Source organism: Mustela erminea, chromosome 15 (assembly GCF_009829155.1).
Source record: "Mustela erminea isolate mMusErm1 chromosome 15, mMusErm1.Pri, whole genome shotgun sequence".
Taxonomy (NCBI): domain Eukaryota; kingdom Metazoa; phylum Chordata; class Mammalia; order Carnivora; family Mustelidae; genus Mustela; species Mustela erminea.
The window spans coordinates 58,958,975-58,984,733 of NC_045628.1; the positions used below are offsets into that span (position 1 = coordinate 58,958,975).

General features: G+C 37.7%; 1 protein-coding gene across 6 annotated transcripts in view; it reads right to left on the reverse strand.

Annotated features, from left to right (window-relative positions):
- Positions 1 to 7,731: 7,731 nt before the first annotated feature.
- The window catches only part of MED4 (mediator complex subunit 4), a 45,006-nt gene continuing 26,978 nt past the window's right edge, over positions 7,732 to 25,759 (reverse strand). For 3 of the 6 annotated variants that reach the window (XM_032314667.1, XM_032314665.1, XM_032314666.1), the window contains 7 exons: positions 25,341 to 25,507; positions 20,976 to 21,042; positions 15,908 to 16,078; positions 13,430 to 13,487; positions 12,110 to 12,196; positions 10,513 to 10,644; positions 7,732 to 8,616 (listed from right to left, as the gene is read on the reverse strand). In XM_032314667.1, the coding sequence (XP_032170558.1) occupies positions 8,444 to 8,616; positions 10,513 to 10,644; positions 12,110 to 12,196; positions 13,430 to 13,487; positions 15,908 to 16,078; positions 20,976 to 21,042; positions 25,341 to 25,465 (813 nt within the window). In that variant the 5' untranslated portion in view covers positions 25,466 to 25,507 and the 3' untranslated portion in view covers positions 7,732 to 8,443. The other 3 variants (XM_032314670.1, XM_032314669.1, XM_032314671.1) reach the window with 3 other exon arrangements.

The following is a 25,759-nucleotide window of genomic DNA, read 5'->3' on the forward strand; positions in this document are numbered from 1 at the left end:
TCACCCTGCTAGGATGGTGGGGAACCTGAAATATCTCTTCTTCTATTTGCTAGATCGAGCCCTGAGTGTCCTGTATCCCCAGATAAGCAAGTGCAGTATTCTAGCAGAAGCATTCCCAGTAGAGCATGATGTGAATTCAGCCTCCCTTAGCTCCACTTGGAAGAGACAGTTCCCTGGTAGCTTGACTGCTAGCTTTCCAAATAAGGCAAACACTTTCAGATGAAATACTCTCTTTGGGGCAGTAAGTATCATACTACCTGGGGACTGTGGAGAAGGAAAGCTCAGGGAGTCATCTGCACGGGAGAACACAAAGTCTGCTTCCAACATAAAATCAATCACATATCAATGCTGCCTTCTAAAAAAATAATAATTAGACTATTTATGTTGTATTGAATTTGAACCCATCACACTTAATCTCAAATTCCCATTTTAGATTTTTTCCCATTTTTATGTTTAAAGAGTTTAAGTATTTGGTTTTTTACATACTAATATTGTTCATTGTTCAGGATAAATATCATTAAACACCTATCACAGTACTTGGCACACCTCTCCGGTTGGCTAACTAACTGACTGAGGTAAAACACACATAACAGGGGTGCCTGGGTGGCTCAGTGGGTTAAGCCACTGCCTTCGGCTCAGGTCATGATCTCAGGGTCCTGGGATCGAGTCCCGCATCGGGCTCTCTGCTCAGCAGGGAGTCTGCTTCCTCCTCTCTCTCTCTGCCTGCCTCTCTGCCTACTTGTGATCTCTCTCTGTCAAATAAATAAATAAAATCTTTAAAAAAAAACACACACATAACAAAATTTACCCTCTGACTTATTTTTGACAGCATACCTGTCAAAGTATTCTCTTTTGAAAAGAGAGACTTTTCAAAAACTTGAATCTAATGGTCATTTGGCTTGTTTCCAATTGAGGCTGTTACAAATAAAGCTTCTGTGAAAACTTATACATGCTTTCTTTGGGGTTCACATGTGTATTTAATTCTGTTGGATGTAAACCGATGAGTGGAAAGGCTGGGTCAGAGAGTACATATCTTTGCCAAAGAAATCTTAATGTGTGTAATTTATAAGGTGCCTCTTCAGACCTTGCTAGGGGTATTATATAACATATTATACACACACACACACACACACATATATATATCCTGGGTATATATGTATAATCCTAGATATAGAATATAATTCTAGATATATAATATAATATAATATAATATAATATAATATAATATACACTATCCTATTAACTTTCTAGAATATTTTTTAAAGATTTTTTAAAAATATTTTATTTGTTTATTTGACAGCTAGAGAGAGAGCACAAGTAAGCAGAGTGACAGGGAGATGGGGAGAGAGAGAAGCAGGCTCTCTGCTGAGAGCCTGATGCGGGGCTCGATCCCAGGACCCTGGAATCATGACCCGAGCCGAAGGCAGACGCTTAACCAACTGAGCCACCCGGGCACCCCTTTAAAGATTTTATCCATTCATTTACTTGAGAGAGGAAGAGAAAGAGAACATGAGAGACGGGGGAGGGTCAAAAGCAAAAGCAGACTCCCTGCTAAGCAGGGAGCCCAATGCGGGACTCTACCATCAGGACCTGAGCTGAAGGGAGTTGCCTAATTAACTGAGCCACTTAGGTACCCCAACTTCCTAGAATATTTTAAGAAATCCAAATTCTGAAATACATTTAGACCCCAGGGTTTGGGGTGAGGGATTGTAGAGCTATATATATAAATGCAAAGTGAACGTGTACATTGCAGTTTGATTTCTTTAAGGTACATGTGAAATTCCCTTTTCTTTAATCCCCTGCCCCATCAGCCCTCATAAGGAATCTATATCCCTTCATCCTCTCTATTTTACTGTTTGGGTTTATTTGTTCTCATGTTCTTTGTCTGTGTTGGTTTGTGAGTGAAAACACAGGCTTTTCTGAGGGAAAAGAACCAATAAGTTTGTGAAGAATTGACAAGACACTGGAATGGGATAAAGGGGAGGGGAGTTAGCCATGGGGCCTCTATACTACATTACAAATAGCAAATATTCCCTCACACCGACCTCATGTCAGTCTAGGAGGCTTTTTCAACACAGCCAGAAGCACCAGTCAATGCGAGATGAACATAGTTGAGACCTAGTCCATGATGGCTAATGCTTTGACTTTATATATCAGAAGGTAAAGTAGCTAAGACATTTAAAATGGATGTTTCCACAAAAGATTTACAAGACAGTATGCCTTATTTCAGGAATAGAAGTACCCATTTTGTGGCAACAGATTTCATTTAAATGGCCATAAATTCTGTTATTACAAAGAAAATCATTTTCCCATATAAACATTGTAATTAGGGAGATATATCCTGCCTAAGATTTGATCTTATAAAAGCTGCTGAAAAAACTATGTGTTAAAATGATTCTACAACATCAACATATGCAAATCAGTCAATGTGATACAATATATTAATAAAAGAAAGAACAAGAACCAAATGATACTCTCAACAGATGCTGAAAAAGCATTTGACAAAGTACAGCATCCTTTCTTGATCAAAACTCTTCAAAGTGTAGGGATGGAGGGCACATACCTCAATATCATCAAAGCCATCTATGAAAAACCCACAGCAAATATCATTCTCAATGGGGCAAAACTGAGAGCTTTTCCGCTAAGGTCAGGAACATGGCAGGGATGTCCATTTTCACCACTGCTATTCAACATAGTACTAAAGGTCCTAGCCTCAGCAATCAGACAACAAAAAGAAATTAAAGGCATCCAAATCAGCAAAGAAGAAGTCAAACTACCACTCTTTGCAGATGATATGATACTTTATGTGGAAAACCCAAAAGACTCCATGCCAAAACTGCTAGAACTCATACAGGAACTCAGTAGAGTGTCAGGACATAAAATCAATGCACATAAATCAGTTGCATTTCTATATACCAACAACAGGACAGAAGAAAGAGAAATTAAGGAGTCAATCCCATTTACAATTGTGCTCAAAACCATAAGATACCTAGGGAATAAACCTAACCAAAGAGGCAAAGAGTCTGTACTTAGAAAATATAAAGTACTCATGAAAGAAATTGAGGAAGACACAAAGAAATGGAAAAATGTTCCATGCTCCTGGATTGGAAGAACTAATATTGTGAAAATGTCTATGCTACCTAAAGCAATCTACATGTTTAAAGCAATCCTATCAAAATACCATCCGTTTTTTTTTTTTTCGAAGAAATGGAACAAATAATCCTGAAGTTTATATGGAACGAGAAAAGACCTTGAATAGCCAGAGGAATGTTGAAAAAGAAAGCCAAAGTTGGTGGCATCACAATTCCACACTTCAAGCTCTATTACAAAGCTGTCATCATCAAGACAGTATGGTACTGGCACAAAAACAGACACATAGATCAGTGGAAGAGAATAGAGAGCCCAGAAATAGACTCTCAATTCTATGGGCAACTAATCTTTGACAAAGCAGGAAAGAATGTCCAATGGAAAAAAGATAGTGTCTTCAACAAATGGTATTGGGAAAATTGGACAGCCACATGCAGAAAAATGAAACTGGACCATTTCCTTACACCACACACAAAAACAGACTCCAAATGGATGAAAAGACCTCAATGCAAGAAAGGAATCCATCAAAATGCTTGAGGAGAACATAGGCAGCAACCTCTTAGACCTCAGCTGCAGCAATTTCTTCCTAGAAACATCACCAAAGGCAAGGGAAGCAAGGGCAAAAATGAACTATTGGGACTTCATTAAGATCAAAAGCTTTTGCACAGCAAAGGAAACAGTCAACAAAACCAAAAGACAATTGACAGAATGGGAGAAGATATTTGCAAACGACATATCAGATAAAGGGCTAGTATTCAAAAGCTATAAAGAACATATCAGACTCAACACCCAAAAAACAAATAATCCAATCAAGAAATGGGCAGAGGACATGAACAGACATTTCTGAAAGAAGACATCTGGTTGGCCAACAGACACATGAAAAAGTGCTCCATATCCCTCGGCATCAGGGAAATAGAAATCAAAACCACAATGAGATACCACCTCACACCAGTCAGAATGGCTAAAATGAACAAGTCAGGAAATGACAGATGCTGGAGAGGATGCGGAGAAAAGGGAACCCTCCTACACGGTTGGTGGGAATGCAAGCTGGTGCAATCACTCTGAAAAACAGCATGGTGGTTCCTCAAAAAGTTGAAAATAGAACTACCCTATGATCCAGCAATCCCACTACTGGGTATTTACCCTGAGGATACAAATGTAGTGATCCAAAGGAGCACGTGCATCTGAATGTTTATAGCAGCAATGTCCACAATAGCCGAACTATGGAAAGAACCTAGATGTCCATCAACAGATGATTGGATAAAGAAGATGTGATACACACACACACACACACACACACACACACAATGGAATACTATGCAGCCATCAAAAGAAATGATCTTGCCATTTGCGGTGACATGGTTGGAACTAGAAGGTATTATGCTGAGCTAAATAAGTTAATCAGAGAAAGACAATTATCATATGATCTCCCTGATATGAGGAAGTTGAGAGGCAAGTATGGGGTTAGGGGGGTAGGAAAGGAAAAAAGTCAAACAAGATGGAACCAGGAGACAAACCATGAGAAACTCTTAATCTCACAAAACAAACTGAGGGTTGCCAGGGGGAGTGGGGAGGGAGAGGGTGGTGGGGTTATGGACACTGGGAAGGTATGTGCTATGGTGAGTGCTGTGAAGTGTGTAAACCTGGCGATTCACAGACCTGTACCCCTGGGGCTAATAAGACATTATATGTTGGGGTGCCTGGGTGGCTCAGTGGGTTAAAGCCTCTGCCTTCGGCTCAGGTCATGATCCCAGGATCCTGGGATCAAGCCCTGCATCATCGGGCTCTCTGCTCAGTGGGGAGCCTGCTTCCCCTTCTCTCTCTCTGCCTGCCTCTCTGCCTAGTTGTGATCTCTGTCAAATAAATAAATAAAATCTTTAAAAACAAAGACATTATATGTTAATAAAAAATAAAAAATTTTAAAAAATGATGATACAACAAAATAGTTAATTGATACTGATTAACCAAATTCAGTAAAATGGTCTTAAGTGTGTATATATATATATATATATATTATACAAGGGATTTTAGAAATGACCTCATATATGCCAAATTGAATCTAAAAAAGCAAATATCTTACTAGGATAAATATTCATTAAACATTTAGTTAATAAAGTTTATATAGGCCCTTGGGTGATGTAATGGGCCAAACTGTGTACCCATATGCTATTGTGATTTTGGTCATCTGAATTTCTCATATATAATTTAGTTTTTGTCCACAGTTCCTGGTTTATAGCTTCCAAACCCCTTATAATTTCCTAAGCATGGAGAGTGATAAAAAGTGTCTTTTTTTTTAATGTTAATATGGATTTGGGAAGGTGCCCCAGTTGGAGGCTGGTGCCAGTGGAGCCAAGTGATTACTGTGATTATAGGGTTGCAATCCTCCTCTGGAGCGGGGAGGGGCCTACAGCCTGAATTAATCACCAAATGTTAACAATTTAATCAATCTAGTCTAGGTAATGAAGCCTCCATAAAAACCCAAAAGGGCATAATTCAGAGAGTTCTTGGTTGGTGAACATATGATCTGGGGAGTGGCGTGCCTGGGGAGGGCATGGAACCTCAGCCTTTTCCCTATGCTTGCCCAGTGCATATTTTCTATCTGATGTTCCTGAATTCCTTTTGTAAATCAGTAATCTAGTGAGTAAACAGATTTTCTGAGTGCTGTGAGCCATTCCAGCACATTAACCAAACCTAAGGAAGGAATCTGGGGAACCTCTAATTTATAGCCTGTCAGTCAGAAATACAGGTAATAACCTCGGCTTGCGATTGGCATCACTGGCTTGACACATGGAGGGAGGAACAGGATTCTATGGCCAGGTAGTGTCAGAATTGAATTGAATCGTAGGACGCCTTGCCATTGTCCGGAAAATTGCTTGTTATTTTGGGGAAACACCCCCTCCCCCAACATACTGGGATTAGTATCAGAACCACAAATCCCAATGTGGGAACCCTAAACCCCAAGACCTCAGAATTTGACTATTATTTGGAGATAAGGCCTTTAAAGGATTAAGTTAAAATGAGGCCATTGGGGTGAACTCTAATCTAGTCTGTCTACTAGAGGAAATTTGGACCCACAGAGACACCAGGGCTGGGCGTGCAGAGAAAATGTCATGTGAGGACTTGGCAAGAAGACAAGCCCAGAGATTTGCCAAACCTCCCAACGCTTTGATCTTGCACTTCTAACCTCCACAACTGTGTGAAAATAAATTCCTCTTTAAGTCAGGGGTCTGTTATTTTGTTATAGCATACCTAAGAAACTTAACTAACAGGTAGCCTAAATATCATGGCTTAAAGAACTGTAACAGAACCCTCAAATGTTTGCTATTGTTGGTTCCCACACACCTTCCCTGCCTGCCATCCTTGAATTGAAGCCTCAGCAGCATCAAAGCCATCTTGCAGAACAGAGTCCAAACTTTTCTATTCCTTGGCATTTTAAAATGGTGTAATGTTACTTCTATTACAGAAAACAGAATGTTAACATGAAAAAAAAAATACTAGAAACAGGAAATAGTACAGTGAACTTCCATATACCCTACACTCAGATTCAGTATTTGCTCTATATTTGCTTTAGCTCTCTTTCCACCTCCTTTTCCTTGACTCTGTGCGTGTGCGTGTGTGTATTTTTTAGACAACCAATATTTTCCTATACCACATAATACACGTTATGACTGTAATTTATGTATACTGGCATGCCATTGAATTCACATTAATAAAAAGTAAAGAAATTGAACTGTAAGATAATTTATACTTTGAATTCCAGACTAGGCTACTCATTCCATCCCTTGTTTTATTCAAGGTACCAATCTAAAAATGTAATTCTGTTTCCAGGAAAACTGCTTGAGTTGGAAGACCAATGTTTTTCTACAGAGGTCATTTCGTTTAAATGAAAAAAAAAAAAAAAGGAAAGGAAAAAAAGTTGGAAAAATTGAATTCTCAGTTCATTGCAAGGATGGAGATTAACAAAAACTATATAGAATCTCAGGAAATACACATTATTTCAAACTGTATACATGTGGATCTTTAAAAAAGATCAAGAACCTACTCAAAAAATGTTAATTGATATGATCTCTTGGTAGAAGGCTAGTTTTATTTTCTCCTTTGTAATTTACTATATTTGCTAAACACTCCCCTATGAATGTTGTATTACTTTTGCAATCTGAAAAAAAAAAGTAAAACGTACACTAAAATATATCAAGCTGTGGTTATATAAACATATTCTTTAAACATGGAGGTTAACCATCAGAAGTTAAAAGTGGTTAAGAGTGATTACTTCTGGAAAATGCAGTAAGAGAGAAGGTGAAGGCAAGAGACTGTGCTTTCCATTCTAAAACTTTTCAGAGAATCCAAATGTGTTATTTTAAAGATTAGACATTATGGTAAGCTTTTCACTTATTAAAAAAAAAAGAAAGCTCGTGGGAAGACTAATGGAAAAAAATACAAAAAGCAACTCCATTTTATTTCTTCTAAGAATGTGCAGGCTTTTGTGAAACCTACTAGTTATGATTATTAGCTTAGCTGTATGTAGTACATCATGTTCATTCACAATCCAGAATTCTAAGTACGTACATATAAAATGCAACTGGATTTACAGAAGTAATTTCTTACCTACACTGAAGGTATATTTCAATTAAAAAAAACAACATACAGAGTACAAACAAAAGTGAGTTTATTTACAAAAATCACAATAATTACAGATAGTACAAATTGAGACAATCTCCCCTGTTGTGACAGAAGCTACCAGCTTTCACTTTCAAATGAGGGCTTTGTTATTTCAAGATAAGATACACATTCAGTGATCCACTGCCCTTATTTAGAATGCTTTTCTAAATAATTCCAGGGGCTGATTAGTGGTATGTACATGGGTCATTTCCCTCAACTTTTATTTCCAGAACTACTATGTTCAAGTCCAACATAACTGGAACATAACTGGGTAGAGTGGCACTACTTTTTTTTTTTTTCCCAACAGTAAATTTTGATTATTCTTTAAATATTTACTTAGTGGTTTAGAACTGAAACCATGATTTTTGGCTTTAAAGTCCAGTGATTTTTATGGGTTGTACAATTCCACTATAGCCAGTATGACCTAGCTATTTATTACAGGCTTGCAACTGTTTAAGAAACAGAATTCCATAGTAATCTATTCTGTTCTGTTTTCTAGAAAGGGAGAGAGGTGGAAGAAGGGGCAGAGGGAGAGAATCTTAATCAGACTCCAGGCCCAGCACAAAGCCTGAAGCAGGGCTTGATCTCAAAACCCTGAAATAGTGACCTGAGCCAAAATCAAGAGTCCGACGCTGAACTAAGTCACCCAAGTGCCCCCACAGTATTCAATTCTGTATGAATTTTGTCTTTTGTGTGTTTAATCAGAGTCACTACTGCTGCTAGAGGAGTCTGTTGACATAACTTCTACATCATCTTCATTTTCTTTATTATGCCCCGGAGGTTCCAACAAAAAGTCATTACTGTGATTTGGTGGTAACATATTCATTGACATGTCATTTGACTGCCATGGATATTGTGGAGCAAGGACATCTGTAGAAAAGAAAGAAGAACATGTAATAATACTTCTACCAATAATTAATTTACTTCTTAATTACCCTTCCCCTCATGCACAGAATCTGAAGTAAATATTTTTTAAGGCCAGGAATCAAAATGTACATTTGGCTAAATTAACGAAGATTAAAGTTATCAAAGAAAAGCATATTTTAATAACCAGAACCTGCATTTTATTTTTTTAAAAATCATGCTTACATCTAAGTAAATTTATATATATATTTTTTTATCTAAGTAACTTTAGAGTCAGTTGACCTAATTTTTCTTTTGTAAGACAAAAGATTTTCTTTTGTAAGATTTGTCACAATGACAAATCAAATGTTTCTTTTATATATATTAAGTCGTATATATTATTCTCTCTATATATTTTAAATAGCTAACATGTACTACACTATTACAAGTTTAAACTGCTTCTTAAGCTTTAAATCCACTCTTCTCCCCGGACCCTGAAAACATTTCTCCTCTGCCAGTAGCCACAATGTTAATCTTTGTCAATAGAGGGCACTGGAGGGACTCTGCAAGGGGAAAAGGACTAAGGGATCAGATGTTTCCCTTCTCACTCCTGTGGTACCTGGCTGGCATGCGGACATCAAGCCGTGAGCTTGCTCGCCCTCTAGCAAGTTTCAGTAGTGTTTAAGTCTCACCATTACCCTAAAGGTGACTTCCCTGCAAGGATCCCTGGAACCCTAGTGGATAATTTCCTGCTTGCTGGCTCCAGCCTGTGAATACCTCATCTAACTTCTCTGCCATCCTGTGGGCCACAGCTACATCCTCTCAAGGGTGCCACAATATGAACAGCAGCCTGAGGATGGGGGTGGGAGAAACCTCTTCTCAGTGGGTCCTTTCTTTGGGTCATCTGCCTGGTCCTAAATGTAGTAGCTGCTCCCCACATCTGTTATTACTGTATTTTTAAAAAGCAGTTCTCTTTACCCTTTAGTAGTGAGTATCCTGTTACTAATCAGTAATTCTTTAAATTTTCCTTGTTCGTACTGCTGATGTGGTTTCTGCCTATTGACTAGACTATGACTGGCATATGATATGGAATAATAAAAATGAGAAAAATGCAGTTATCTAGGGGAATTAACACACAGTGAGTTCTCAGTTTGTACTTTAGATAGTTAAAAAATGATGTTTTACAAAGCATTCTTAACAACATAGGAACATCCTTACAATAAAATGTGAAGCAGAAAAGCATTATTCAGAGGCATGTTTTTAACACTGTAAAAAATACAAGAAAAAATGAAATAGGTGTAATATTAAAAGTGAGTGCTCAAACAAAGCCCCAGTTTTTTGCTTTTTTATAATCTTCTAAATACTTTTTAAATGTTCTACCAAGCAAGTCACCTACAAAAGGTAAAAGATGGGGAACATAAAATAAATATAAAAATAACACAAAACTATATGCAGAACTTGAGGAAGGCCAAAATTCAGAATGAACCAAGTCTCTCAGAAGTGCTATTTTATTTAGTTACTGAAAAGCCCATAAAAAGCTACTATTCATTTTGTTAATTTGGGAGTTTTCCAGGAGTGGGTTCACTTTGTATTCTTTAAAATGAACATATGTATTTCTTATTCTGTTTGTCCAGTATATTTCACAATTTTATTTAAAAAGCTGTTTAGATTTTTATAATAAAAGAGAGGACTAATGCCCGAGGAAAATAACCTATTAACAAATAAGAGAAAAGTCAATTTATTCTAATTTCATGAACTCCAGCTAGAATAGTTTTTACACTAGAGAGCAGGATAAATGGCAGAAAACCTGGCTATTAAAACGAGCTGGGTCTAGAACCTCAAACTTCTTCAACAGCCAGATATTCCTTCATCATGTCTGCAAAACCTTGGTCTGTTTGAAAGCACTGTTCTGATTAACATTACCTGGCAATCTGCCTGCTGCAAGTGCATCCCCTGGTAAATGACCATTTACACCATTAGTGGAAGGATTGTTCATCTGACCCAATAATCCACTTCTCATCTCCAAATCAGTTGGGTACGGCCTCCGTGGGTCCCCTAAAAAAGACTGCTTTTAATTTAATTAATTTAATCTTAAGCAAAATAAGCATTAATATCATCTCTAAAGTACTTATTTTCCTTGACTCACTCTGAAAAACTCAAAATACCCATTTTCAATAAGGTCATATTATCAACTGCTATTAAGAGCATAATATATTAAATTTAAAAATACATGCATTTTGTCTTTGAATCTGTACAGTAATATATTATTCTCTATGCACAAAAAAGAGAAAAGTCTGTCATTTTAGCAATTCCAAATGACAAACTAAGAAAATTATAATGATCTTGATTCTTCTAACTTACCTACATTTCCAAGAAGAAAATAACAAATGATACATACACTGAGAGAATAAACAGATGATACATTTTTTTTTTTTTACAAGACAGGACTGGAATACTTATTTGAAGGACTGTGTAAATTAAAACTTTTCCTAACCAACCTCTTTGATCTTTTCATTTAAAAACTAATTCCTAGAAATTTCCAGTGGAGGAGTATCAGGAGCCAACGTTCACTTCTAATCATGGGAGCATACCATTTCGTTTTGGGATGATGAAAACTTGGCAGATTTGGACCAACTTTTTGGTAATATTTCTTACTCACTTCAGATCACTTACCCCCAAAGCTGTAAGTTAACCATAGTGTTTTTAGTATAGTAAAATACCACCATCATGAATTACTGATGTTGAGATACTATTTCCCACTCCTCCCAGAAGATTGCTGCTCCACCTTAGGTCCCTGTCTTATAAATGTCTTATGTACTATCAATATATATTGCAGTTTTTTACTCTTTTTAACCCTTTCTAATTACCCCAGCTTTATCCAGTCCCATGTGTTTGCTATTGGGTGCTCAGTGCTTCACCTTTATCACTGTACAGTTGGGACTGTCTTGATTCCAAGGCCAGAACGCTTGATGAAATTCCAATGATTCTAAAAAGTGGGCTTTTTGGCCAGCCTGGGTGTTACTGTCATATAAATCTATAGCTTTAGAATCATCACATATCATTTGTACTTAAAACATTAATTTATGATTTTAAAAAGGACAGAAACAGAGGCCCCTGGGTGACTCGGTTGGTTAAGCAACTGCCTTCAACTCAAGTCATGATCTCAGGGTCCTGGGACTGAGTCCCACATGCGGCTGGCTTCTCCCTCTCCTCTCCACTTGTGCTCTCTCACTGTCTCTCTCGCTCACTCTAATAAATTCTATAAATTTATAGAATAAATTTTTTTTTATTATAGAATAAAAAAGGACACACAGTCCCTGTAGCAAAAGTTTTGTAGAAAACCAAACTAATAAAACCCATGACCCATATTATTTCTTATAAGATATTAAAGATATGAAAATATATAGCAGATGTTTCTAAGGATAAATACATTCTATGTTTAAATCATTCTATGTTTAAAATTACAGTCACCTAAAAATTTTTAAAACAAATATGCCTAATAAAAAGAGAAGTATTTTACCTGGAACCCAGGTCAGTGGGGCACATACAGCATTACTTGCACTAATCCTATGTGCATACTTAATTATTTCTTCAGAGGAGATGGCACCTGAGAGTCAAGAGGAGAGAGTAACGATAGTCCAGTAACTTACAACTATATAGACGCACACATCATAATTAATTTTAAATTATCTGAAAACAGGATAGTCTGAGTTGCCCACCTTCCCTAATAATATCTAATAATATGTATATTGTTAAACTTAACATAAGATTTCGCAACTAAAGAACAAGACATCTAGAAAAAACAGCTAACAAAGTATCGAATCTGGGACATTGGCATGACTAAATTCACTAATCTCAATTATTAACTACCATTAAATATTCTTACTGTTCTCAAAGCAACAATGAGTACAAATAAGAGAGGAAAGAGTGTTTTGTCTTCCAGTGACATCTAAGCTATTAAGTTAGAGCAGCAGTTCACACTCTACCACTCAATCGTTGGCCTGATGTGACTCTAGGATTATAAGTAGGCCTATGTAGAAACATGTCCACAATATATTCATTAGATTAAAAAAAGTAAGCTGCTAAATAATATGTGTAGCATGACCCGGTTTTTGTTTTTGAATATGTACATATATGTATTTGTACTGTTATATTTGTATTAAACATCTAAAAAACAAAAACATCTAAACATCTAAAAACCAAACATGAACAGTAGTTATCTGAAACAGGAAAAGAAGAGGAGAGTTACAAAATTTTGAGATGACTATAGGCAAATCATCTACAAACCATTAAAATCAAGTAACCAAAATTTTCACTCTAACTTTTAGTACCTAAACTCAAAAATCCAAAATGGAAGTCTTTTAAAGAGAGGAGGAGGACAGGAAAAGGCAGGCTGGGCATCTGCACCATTAAATGTGCACATGTCCCAAAGCACATCTAGTTCTGACTTCAGGACACTCTAGTCCCACCCCAGCTGCCCACTGCACATTCTCTTTCACTTTCTGTCCTGTCTTTTAAGATCCAATTCACATCCCACTTGCTTCCAGCTCACAGTTCTCTTCCCTTCTCCCAACAATTTTATAAACTCATTCTCTTTACTGCACATATGGATACACAGCCATAACTTGCCTTATATTATTGCTTCCTAGAGCCTGAAAAAGTGTGAAAACTTCCCAATAATACATAGCACAGTGCTAGCATCTAGTAGACACTTTATAATAAAAATTTACTGGAATCATTTCAATAGCAGCAAATGATTACCAATAATACTCTCATTCATTTCTTGAAACCAAAACTTGGGACTTTTCAGAAAGTCATTCAATATTCCCATAGTTCTTACCTTTTCTTGCTTTTTCTATTGATTTGAGTTTTTCTTTTGCTTGGTAAACAGCTGTTGCCTAATTTGAATATTAAAAAAAGAAACATGGTTTACTCTTAACTATATCAAGCAGAATTTTTGCCTTAATTCATAAAATCATAATCCCACAGGAACAAAATGCAAAAGCTGGAGATCCTCACAATTTATTTGTAATGTTCTGACACTATTTGGGAATCATTTGTATCAGGTGGTTAATGAAAGTAATAATGTGTATTCATGAATCACTCTTCATCTACAAACTGTTAGAAACAATGCGCAGATTGGATTGTTTACTTTTTTGGGGGGCCTGTAACCAATTTTAATTAGCACCCCGCTGCTCTTGGTTTTTTTTTAAGATTTTTATTTATTTTTGAAAGAGAGAAAGAGAGAGAGCCCATGAGTAGGGTGAGGAGCAGAGAGAAAGTGGACTCCCCGCTGAACAGGGAGCTTGATACGGGATTTAATCCCAGAACCCTGGGATCATGACCTGAGCTGAAAGGCAGTCACTTAACTGACTGAGTCACCCAGGAGCCCCTAACATTTTTTTTCTTTATGCCTTCTATCAGACATGTATAAGAGATCCACATCATATACCAGTCCCAAAGCATCCTATTCTCACATTTAGTTCAAAGATAAAAATACCAAAATATTTTTTTCTCATTTACAAGACACATTCTTGGATTGATAGTCTTACTCATTTAGACATTACCATTACCTCTATGCTTAATGACTGTTATAATGAAAACTCCCACAACAACCCACCCCCCCAGTTACATTAAAGGGTAAAATGAAGTTATGTTAGTATATACATCCTCAACACAGTGGTTAAGAGTATGGAGTTGAGAAATAGGTTTAAGTTCCATCTCTCTACTTTTCACTCTTCCTGGGCAAGGTAACTATTAATTTAAAACCTCAGTTTCCTCATCTGTAAAATGGAATAATGGTACTAACCTAGCATAATTACTAAGGAGATTGAGATAATCCATGTAATCTGCAAACAAGCACAAGGCCTGATGCACAAGTGATCAATAAATGTTAGTTGTTATTACCTAAATCATAAAATTCAGTCTTTTTACAGTCCTTGTGTTAACTATCTTTAACTCGTTAACAACATTTCTGGAAATCAAATCTAAAGAACAAAATCTGAAATGCAGAAGAAAAAGACAACTTTTTGCAATGATATTCTTCAAAGCATTATTTATAACAGAAAGTTGAAAAGCTAAACAAAGAGAATACAATATAAGAAAAATGCTTAAGTTTTAAAAATAAGGGGCACCTGCATGGCTCAGTGGGTTAAGCCTCTGCCTTCCTGGGATCAAGCCCCGCATCAGGCTTTCTGCTTGGTGGGGAGCCTTCTTCCCCCTCTCTCTCTGCCTGCTCTGCCTACTTGTGATCTTTCTCTCTCTGTCAAATAAATAAATAGAATCTTTAAAAAAATACTTTATTAAAAAAAATTAAAAAGTAGTAATAGAAATCCACTTACTATCCTACTAATTACGAGATAAAAAATAGAAAACGTCTGGGAAAAAAAATCACTATGTTGTAAACTGAAACTATGTAATATTGTGTGTCAACCAGACTTCAATTTAAAAATCAATTATAAGCCTACTGGAAAATTAAAAAAAAAAAAGTCTGAGACTGAAATAAAATGCACAAAAGACTAATGGCAATCTGAATAGAGAGACTAACACAATTTTTTCTTCTTCCTTCTACCTCTCTTTATTTTCTGAATATCTTTTAGTAAGTATTTCTTTCCTAATGGAAAATAGATTTCATTACATATTTTTTTAAAAAGCATTTACTTGGGGTCATTTCTGCAGCAGGAGTGGTTAATTCACCCTGAACCACTCAGGTTTCTATTTACTGGAGCCTGTTTTGACACATTTTGAAGATTGATCAGGGATAAAAATTCCCTCAATGTCTGGTCCATATGAGAATCAAACTCAGCTATTTCTGCAATACCACCATATAACAGTTACACTGTTTAGTATTTAGTGAAATAACTGGGCAAATAATAGCAAAGAAAATGTTTTCAAACAATAGCCAAGAAGAAGAAAAACAAAAACCAGATCCCACTTAGAGTGTCAGACAATTATAAATTTTAATCCATTTATAAAATGATACATATTTATACTGATTTAAAAATATTTTTAAAACTGAAGATTTAGACTACTAATAACTGAAAACTTCTAATAGGACAGGATAAAAGTAAACTTCCCAGTTCTATTAATTCAATCCTATGAAACCTTTAAATAATGAAAACATGGTTCAAAAACAATGCAGACATCTGAAAATATTAAGTAAAATAGGGAATGACAATGGCCTTTCATTTAACCAAACTGACTAGCTGTCACTTTTAGACTTGGAAAGTCAAGTTTTCTGCCACTTCAAAATACCTGAAGATTTATTTTTTCAGAAATAGATTAATATCCTTTTTTACCTGATCTTCTATCAACTTACCAGTATTTGTTCTGCTTCCTTGAGCTGTTTTTGTAGTTGCTGAATATCACTGTCTCTCTTCTCCACTTCCTTTTCTAAAACTTGCATTTCATGATGGATTTTTCCCTGATTGAGTGCCAGTTTCATCAGTTCTTGAAATTCCCCATCTCTGTGAATTAACAACTCCAGGACCTGTCAGATAACAGCTGATTAAAGCAGACAGCAGAATACTGAAAAGTGACATTCCAATGAGGCAAAGAACTCATATATGAATTGGTTAGGTTATAAAATTTTAACACCCTCAAAGTATCATCCAATCAATGTTAAGAATAAAAATAACCTACCTATGATTATTTTGGAAAACAGATTAATATCAAGACTTTCTACTTTTTCTAATTATATGCTATTCTTTCATAAAAAACTAGTTTTCAGAAGTACCAATATGCCAAAATGAGGTTTATTCATTTCCCAGGTTAAGAAAAAATTTTAAAGTTCATCCTTAAAACTATAACATAATGGAGGTTCCCCCAAAATCTGGTATTTGAGATGATTTTAATTGACACGAAGAACTTTAAAAAAATTTCTACAAACTAAACAGTCTGATTAAAAATGGGCAAAGAAATTGAATCAATATTTTCCCAAAGACACACAAATGACCAAAAGTACATGATAAAGTGCTTAACATCACTAATCATCAGGGAAATGCAAATCAAAACCACAACTGGATATCACCTCACACCAGTTACAAAGGCTGTAATCAAAAAACAAGAGAGAAGAGTTGGTGTTGTGAAAGATGTGGAGAAAAGAAAACCCCTGTGTACTGACGGTGGGGATGTTAATTGTTGGTGCAACCACTATGGAAAACAGTATGGACATTACTTAAAAAGTTAAAAATAGAACTACCATATGATCTGGCAATTCCAATTCTGGGCACTTATCTGAAGAAAATGAAATTATTATCTCAAAAAGTTATAGGCACCTTCATGTTCATTGCAGCATTATTTACAATAGCCAGAACATGAAAGCACACTACCCATCTATCAATATACGAATGGAGGGGCGCCTGGGTGGCTCAGTGGGTTAAATCTCTGCTTTCAGTTTAGGTCACGATCGCAGGGACCTGGGATCAAGCCCCGCATCAGGCTCTCTGCTCAGCATGGAGCCTGCTTCCCTCTCTCTCTGCCGTCTCTCTGCCTACTTGTGATCTCTGTCTGTCAAATAAATAAATAAAATCTTAAAAAAAAATGAATTGATGAAGAAAATGTGGTGGGTTTTTTTTTCAGTTTTTATTTAAATTCCAGTTAGTAATAATACAGTGAGGGGTGCCTGAGTGGCTCAGTGGGTTAAGCCTCTGCCTTCAACTCAGGTCATAATCTCAGAATCCTGGGATCGAGCCCCCCCATCAGGCTCTCTGCTCAGCAGGGACTTAGTGGGGAGCCTGCTGCCCCCTCTCTCTCTGCCTGCCTCTCTACCTACTTGTGATCTCTCTGTGTCAAAGAAATAAATAAAATCTTTAAAAAAATACAGTGTAATATCAATTTCAGGTATATAATATGGTGATTCCACACTTCTACATATTACCCAGTGCTCATCACAGTGCATTCCTTAATTCCATCACCTATTTCACCTATCCCCCTACCCACCTCCTGTCTGGTGACCATCACTTCGTTCTCTATAGTTAAGAGTCTGTTTCTTGGTTTCCCTCTCCTTTTCCCTCCTGTGATCATTTGTTTTGTTTCTTAAATTCCACATATGAGGAACACCTGGGTTGCTCAGTTCGTTAAGCATCTGACTTTGGCTCAGGTCATGATCCCAGGATCCTGAGACTGAGTCCTGCACTGGGCTCCTTGCTCAGAGGGGAGCCTACTTTTCCCTCTGCCTGCCACTCCTCCTGCTTGTGCGCTGACAATAAATAAAATCTTAAAAAAAAAAAATTCTACAAAGCCAAATCTTATGGTATGTCTTTCTCTGACTGCCTTACTTCACTTAGCATAATGCTCTCTAGCTCCACCCATGTTGCTGCAAATGGCAAGATTTCATTATTTTTATGGCTGAGTAATATTCCTGTGTGTGTGTGTGTGTGTGCGCGCTTACGTGTATACACACACCACCTTTTTATCCATTCATCAGTTGATGAACATTTGGGTTTTTTCCATAATTTGGTTATAGCTGATAATGCTGCTATAAATACCGGGTACCTGTATATCTTTGAATTGGCAGAAAATGTGGAATGTATGTACTCACAGAGAGAAATATTATTCAGCCATAAAAAAGAAGGAAATCTTGCCATTTGTGAAAATATGGATGGACACTGAGGCCATTATATTAAGTGAAGTAAGTCAGGCAAAGACAAAAACTGTATGATCTCACTTACATGTGGAATCTAAAAGAGCCAAATTCATAGAGACTGGTGGCTGACAAGGATGGGGGTAGGCAAAATGGGTGAAGATAATCAAAAGGTACAAACTTCCAGTTATAAGACAAATAAGTTCTGGGGATGTAATGTACAGAAATGGTGACTAAGTTAACAATACTGCATTTGTATACCTGAAACCTGCTAAGATGGTAAATTTTGGCAACTTTAAAGAAGTTTTTAAAAATGTTACAGAGAAATGGAACAGAAATTTTTCCAAAGACACCGAAATCACCAATAGGTACATGAAACAGTGCCATGGTTTCCCTGTTATCTTCTTAAAAGTTCTTATCACAAGAAAAAAAAAATTCTAACTTTGTGAGGTGATCCATGTTAACTAAGCTTAGCGATACACCATTTCACAATACATACATATAACAAATCATCATGTTGTATGTCTTAAACTAATGCAATGTTGTACTTCTACTATATCTCAATTAAACTAGAAAAAAATTTAAACAAAAAACTCAAAAACTAAACAGGATACAAAGACATTATGAGAAAATGCACAATTTTTTCTTAAAGTTACAGAATTGTACATAATCAACTAGATAGCAAATAAATGAGCAGAGTATTAAACAATAATGTAAGGAAACTTGACAATATAATTATAGTAAACGCTTCAATATGGCTGTCTCAGAGTTGAACTGATCTCAGAAATACTTTAATGGTAAATGTATGATGCTTAAAAAAACTAAAGTTGCACATTTGTGCTACTATGTTTAAGAAAACTTATAACTCATATTAAACCTGTAATGTCATGAATAGTTTTACTTTATGATGAAGATGGTTTGAAAAAGAGAATTTCCAAAAATAGTAAATAAATTTTCAAATGGGCACATCCCATTAATATTTAAGAGTTTCAGTGAAAACTAAACAGGAATTTATGGTACTAAATATGAGGTTTAATTTTGTCCTGGGGTGGTGATAATAATAACCTTTCATTAATAAGCTCTTCCTATCTGCACTTAACATGCAGTATCATAAATCCTCATAACGACATTATGTGACAAGGTACTATTGTTTTTTAAGAACAGAACTGCTAGTCCTTACAAAGTATAAGAAAGGTTAGTGCTGACTGGCAGGTCTTAGTTATGACCTACTGAATAATCAGTATGCCTACAAAGCATATAATAAATGCCTAGGAAATAAAGTCAAAACTTGTATTACATTTTGCTCATTTTGTAACAAATTCTTTTTTTTTTTTAAGATTTTATTTATTTATTTGACAGACAGAGATCACAAGTAGGCAGAGAGGCAGGTAGAGAGAGGAGGAAGCAGGCTCCCTGCTGAGCAGAAAGCCAGATGTGGGGCTTGATCCCAGGACCCTGGGATCATGACCGAGCCAAAGGCAGAGGCTTTAACCCACTGAGCCACCGAGGCGCCTCTCATTTGTAATAAATTCTTATTTAGTTTCACAGGTATTTATCAATAAAGTATCTGAGACTAGCATTCCCCTATTAACATATTTCTCTATAAGCTTTTCCTAAAAACAAAATAAACAACATACATAAAACAACTTTAATATCCCTAAGATTACCAACTTTTCTACTTATAGCCTTATCAAATTCCCTTTCTCCACCTGAGGGGATTAATCTTTGAAGAAAACAAGTTTTAAAGATTATTTATTTGTCAGAGAAAGAGAGAGAGCACAAGCAGGAGGAAGCAGACAGATGGAGAAGGCGGCTCCCTACTGAGCAAGGAGCCCGACTTGGGACTCAATCCCAGGACTGAGGGATCATGACCTGAGCTGAAGGCAGATGTTCAACTGACTGAGACACGCAGGTGTCCCTGAAGAAAACAAGTTTTATGATACTTCTCTACTGACAGTCAATCAAATTCCTCTGCCCTCAAAACCTATCATAAGATAAAACTAAGATAAGATGAGGCACAGAGCTGTCTCGTATCATTAAAAAGGTTAGTCCTTCCCAGATGTTTTCTTTTTAAGTTTTTCAAAATTATGGTAAAAAACACATAAAATGACATTTACCCTCTTTAATAAGTTTTTGGATCAGAAAAAAAAAATCTGCTCACTGCAGAAAATTACAAAACACAGAAAGGAATAAAGAAAATAAAAATTTGTAAACTTAACATCCACAAAATAATTTCTATTAACAAATGCATGCTCTTTTATTTCCATTTATTTGCATTAGGGGAACCAAGCCTATAACTAAAGATTGGTTTATGAAAGCATTAACTTTTTATCTTTCAAATATTGTTTTAATCTCTACTTAACAAGTTTTGTTGGCTAATTCAAAGGACAAAAATGAGTAAATGTATAACTAGAACTATAAGAGAAAATAATACTGCTAAACCCTTAGACAACTATTTTCTTTTTTTTTAAGTTATCCTAAATTGTTTTTTTATTACTTATTTTTATTAACATATAATGTATTATTTGCCCCAGGGGTACAGGTCTATGAATCATCAGGCTTACACATTTCACAGCACTCACCATCTCACATACCGTCCCCATTGTCCATAATCCAACCAAATATTTTCTTTTTAAGCAATGTTACCTAATATTAAGTGATTCAAAGAAAATATCAATTTAAAAGTTGCAATTAATAATTTAACATATTCCAATCTTCCTGTCTCACACAAAGTAAATGTAAATAGGGAAACTGCAGAAATTATGGGGATTTCTTGTTTGTAATTTAAAAAGAAGCCACTTACCTGGTTTTCCTCATCAGGTGGCAACAACTTTTGGTTTCTTGAAATTGCTAACATTTCTATAAGTTCTCTAAAAAAGAAAAACAAAAAACCGAAACAACTTTGCAAAATAAATACAATAGAAGCTTTATCAACTGATCTCTACCTAACTGACTTGCTGGATTCATGGTACCCACAGCATGCTGAGTATTCACAGCCCCTGCCCCACTGTGACTTGGGCTCTCACCAGCAAGACTCAGTTGTGCTTGTTACCAGATCCATTTATGCAAGTTTAACCTATTACTATAATTACATAAATTAATATCCAGTATATAAATACCAATGAAATATGACTGTCAACAGAAAAGAGTTGTTTAAATAAAACACCCACTTACACTGGGTGGAGTTAGGGAAAGCTTCTCTGAGTGAGGAAAATCAGCCACAAAGAAGAATGCTTGTAAAAGACATAGTTCAGGGGTCCAAAGATGGGTCTGAGAAGTGTGGTCAGAATACAGCAGTAGGTACTGGGAAGCAGGATACAAAAATGAGGACATGGTTAGGGAGGGAGGGGCCAGATCGTGTTAGGGCTTTTTAGGTCACAGCAAAGGACCAGTATTTCATTCTAGGGACAGTGAGAAATGACCAAATATTTTAAACAGGGAAATGACATGAACTGATTTATGTTTTTAAGCAACCTGCTAAGCTACCTGGAGAAAGGATTTTAAGAGGGGTAGAATGGAAATCAAGTTAAGCAGCTTCTGTAGTATTCCAGGCAAAAAATGACATTGGCTCTGATGAAGTCCTAGCCACTAAGATTTAGCAATAGTAATGCAAAACAGGTGAAACGTGTACAGACTCAGAATATACTCTGGGGGGCGCCTGGGTGGCTTAGTAGTTGGGCATCTGCCATAGGCTTGGTCCTGATCCCTGGGATAGAGCCCCAAGTAGGGCTCCCTCTCAGCGGGAAGCCTGCATCTCCCTCTCTCACTCTTTCTCTGTCAAATAAAGAAATCAAATCTTAAATATGTACGTATATATACACTTACATATGTATATGTATATGTATGTATGTGTATGTGTATATATTTTGGAGGTAGAGCTGATAAGACTTGCTGATGGATTAACAGACATTTTATGAAGACAGCATGTTATATTAACCTTTTTCTTTACCCCATAGATGAGATATAAACAGCTGAGAACCTCGAGTCTACACAAAGGCTGGTTTCAGTGGTGGGAGTGGTGGGGATGGGAAGTATGGTGGGAGATGTGGAATGAACCTTTTTCTGCTTTTCTTTAGGCTGGTTTCAGTGGTGGGAGTGGTGGGGATGGGAAGTATGGTGGGAGATGTGGAATGAGCCTTTTTCTGCTTTTCTTGCAAATCGGGGAGTATATATCCACAGAAAACCTTAAAAGAGCTTACCTTAGGTACAGGAGTACAGTGGGAAGCAAAAAGCTGTAAGACTTAGTGCTGTTCAGTACCAGTCTAGAACAAAGTGGAAACCTCTGTCCTCCCCAATGGTAAAAGGAGGCTGGAGGAACCCCTGAGTCCACTCTCTGGTTACAGGTGTGGGAGATAGAGCCCTGTCCAGCTACAGAAGCTGTACTCCTGGCATATCAAATTAGGATCCACCCACAATTCCCCACAGAAATATAATTTACTTGAAGGTTAGATCCCATATTATTAGTGGTATACTACACTTCAGGTAAATTCTAGATAAACAGATCATTAGGCTGGTGTGGAAACCTCAAGACTCCTATCAACATGGTTTCTGAAGAACAATTGAGTTATGAGTCACAAACATGTTAACAAAAACTTGTAGTGGGGCACCTGGGTGGCTCAGTCATTAAGCATCTGCCTTTGGCTCAGGTAATGATCCCAGGGTCCTGGGATCGAGCCCCTGGGCTCTCTGCTCAGCGGGTAACCTGCTTCTCCCTCTCCCTCTGTTGAGGGAGAGGTGTTCCCTCTCTCGCTGTGTCTCTGTCAAATAAATAAAATCTTTAAAAAAAGAGAAACTTGTAGACTATAATTTGTGTTTCTATTTTTAAAAATTCCTCCAAAGATTACCTCATTCTATCATATTTTACAAAGTAATAAATATACTGAAAAGCTATATAATCAAGTAACAGCAAAAAATATATCCTAAATTTCAAACACACTATTTTTTAAAGTTAACAAGTTACATTAGTTTTTCTTTCCAATTTTTCATAAAAAAAACCAAACAAGAGAAAAATTTCACTAAGAGGATAATGACACATACCACAGATCACAAGCAGTACATGTAGCTATATCTGATTGCTAATATAATGGGATTTTTTTGAAAGCCAATCACACTGGAATAGCCTCATTCTGTGAAGTATCAGTGAGTATCGGGGCAAACCACAAAGTGACATCTCTCCCACTACCACCAACAACCATCTCCAGGGTCACAAAAGAGGTAAATTTTCACTCACTTACCGTCACCCAGTCTTTCTTTAGAGATGAACAATAAAAAATAATATGTCAGATTAAGTCATGAGAAAATCAGAGGAAAAGAAAAACTTTTAAAGTAACGGTTATTACCAAGCTGCAAGGACCCCAAGAAAGAAGAAGCTTATCTCTAGTTTGTCAACAGATTCAGTGAGGACTGCAAATCAATGACAAAGTGTTTTTAGCATTCCTGGGGAAAGGGCAATGGAACTACAGCTACGTTTAGAGAAAGCAAAAGAGAACTCAGCACCTCAACTAATCATGCACAGCTAGAAAGCTGAGGTGGGAAAGTTTCAGAAACAGATTCTTGATACATTTCATCAAACAGAAAACCCTATACTGGGGAATTAAGGAAACAATCAAAGAGGGGGAGAGATAAACCGATCAATTTACAAGACAATTTCAATTTGGTCTCAAGTTTTACACAATTGATAAATTACTTATTTATGTTATCTCAAGTGGAAGAGTGCGTGACGATCATGTATATGTACTCCTGTTGGTACCAACAGCGTCAGGAAACCACTTCAGGTATACAGAGCTATAGCCAAATAATCCAGAGGCAAGGTCTCAAGACTGATTACCAAGCTGTCCAATGTCAGAAGAAATTTTCAAAGACCTTTACCCTGTATGCCTAGGTTCAGAAAAAGTTTCCTAACTTGATGAATGTGAAATATATACCAGGTCACAAAACAGACAAATTACGTTACTGCATGTAAACTCAGAAAAGAAATGAATTTACTGGGCTCCAGAGTAGAAGGGTGAGAAGTAATAGTTCATTGAATATACTAAGACAAAGATTTGAAATTCAAAGACCAAGATTCACTCAGAACAAAAGGCAGCAGCCACTACTTCCCAAAGGGGGTGTCACTTCTTCAGAAGTAAACATTATTTACGGAAAAGTGACACACTAGACTAGACATTTGGACTGTATCTCACTGAGCATCAGGAACCTACCAACTCTTTTAAAGCAGAAAAAAGTGACACGAGATGCTTTTAAAAAAAGATAGCTCTGCTGTGGCAATACAGAAAGCGCAGAAGCATAAAGCCAAGTGAAACTGTAGGGAGGCTGCATCAAAAGATAGGACGGTGGGGATGGGAACTATAGGTCAAATCTGAGCAACCTTTTAGGAGGAAGAACCAAAACAATTTCAGCATCCAAGTGAATGTAACAGAGTTAAAGGCTTCAACTTCACAAACTACCACGAACGATGGCAGAATAAGGGGAGTGACATCCAGCTTCTATCTCTTCCATACTCGCTGAACTCCAGCCGCCCCAAACTTGCAACTGCACCAAGTCGCGAGTGCTCGTGCCTCCAGGCGTTTGCACCTGCTACTCCAACTACCTGCTACCTACAGAATGCGGTGAACTCCTTCTTCCCCTGCAGTCCTTTCTCCGAGAAGCCTGCCCTGACTACAACTGAGACGGGAACCTACAGTCCTCGAGTTTCAGTAACCCGGAGCGCACACCTCTGTTAAGAACAGGCTCCGCACCATGATGTCTGTTTACGTCTGTTACTTCCCCTTGACACTAGGCGCTCTGTGTCCGCAACTAGTCTCCCCCTCACTACCGTCTCCCAGCGTTTGGGACCCAGGGAGGGGGTTTCCTTAAAGGTGTGTCGAGAGTCCGTGGACGAAGGTACTCACACCTGGCGACCTGGAAGGTCCGCTACGGTTCTGACGACGTCGGGGTTCCAGCATCACTGTCATTTCTAAAATGTCCCCTAAGGAGGGTGGAGTGGGCTGCCGTCTCGGAGAGCCGGAGGACTGCGGACACCAAGTCCACGATACCTCGCTCACCGTCTTTGGGAGCGCGGCCTCCCCGGGGAGTCCCAGAAACGAACCCACCCTGCCACCCCGGGCGGCAGACCCACAGTCAGTCCTCCCGGCCCAGCCCAGTCAGGCCCTCAGGCCGACGGCATTACCTCGACAAGACCTCCAGATCTTCCAGGGCAGACAGCAGTCGCTCTCGCGTGCTGTTACCGCCGGCCGCTCCAGAACCGCCTCCCGGCCGCTCTTTTTCCTTCTCTCCACTTGAAGACGCCGCCATGCTCGCCACAGGCCCGCGGCCGGAGACTGCGCAGCTGGGTTCCTACGAGGAGAGGCGGGCTCCGGAGGCGGAAGTAAGGGTCACCGAGGCGGGGCGGGGTGGGGTAGGGTGGGGAGGTGGTGGTGGTAAAGAGGCCAGGGTCACAGCGCCACCTATGCACCTGGAGATGCACTGCGGGCGGCGGCGCCATCTGATGAGCCAGAGGGGTTCTCAGGTCCAAACCAGGGAGGAGAGCCAGAGGGGTTCTCAGGTCCAAACCAGGGAGGAGAGCCAGAAAACAAAGGCACAAGGCGG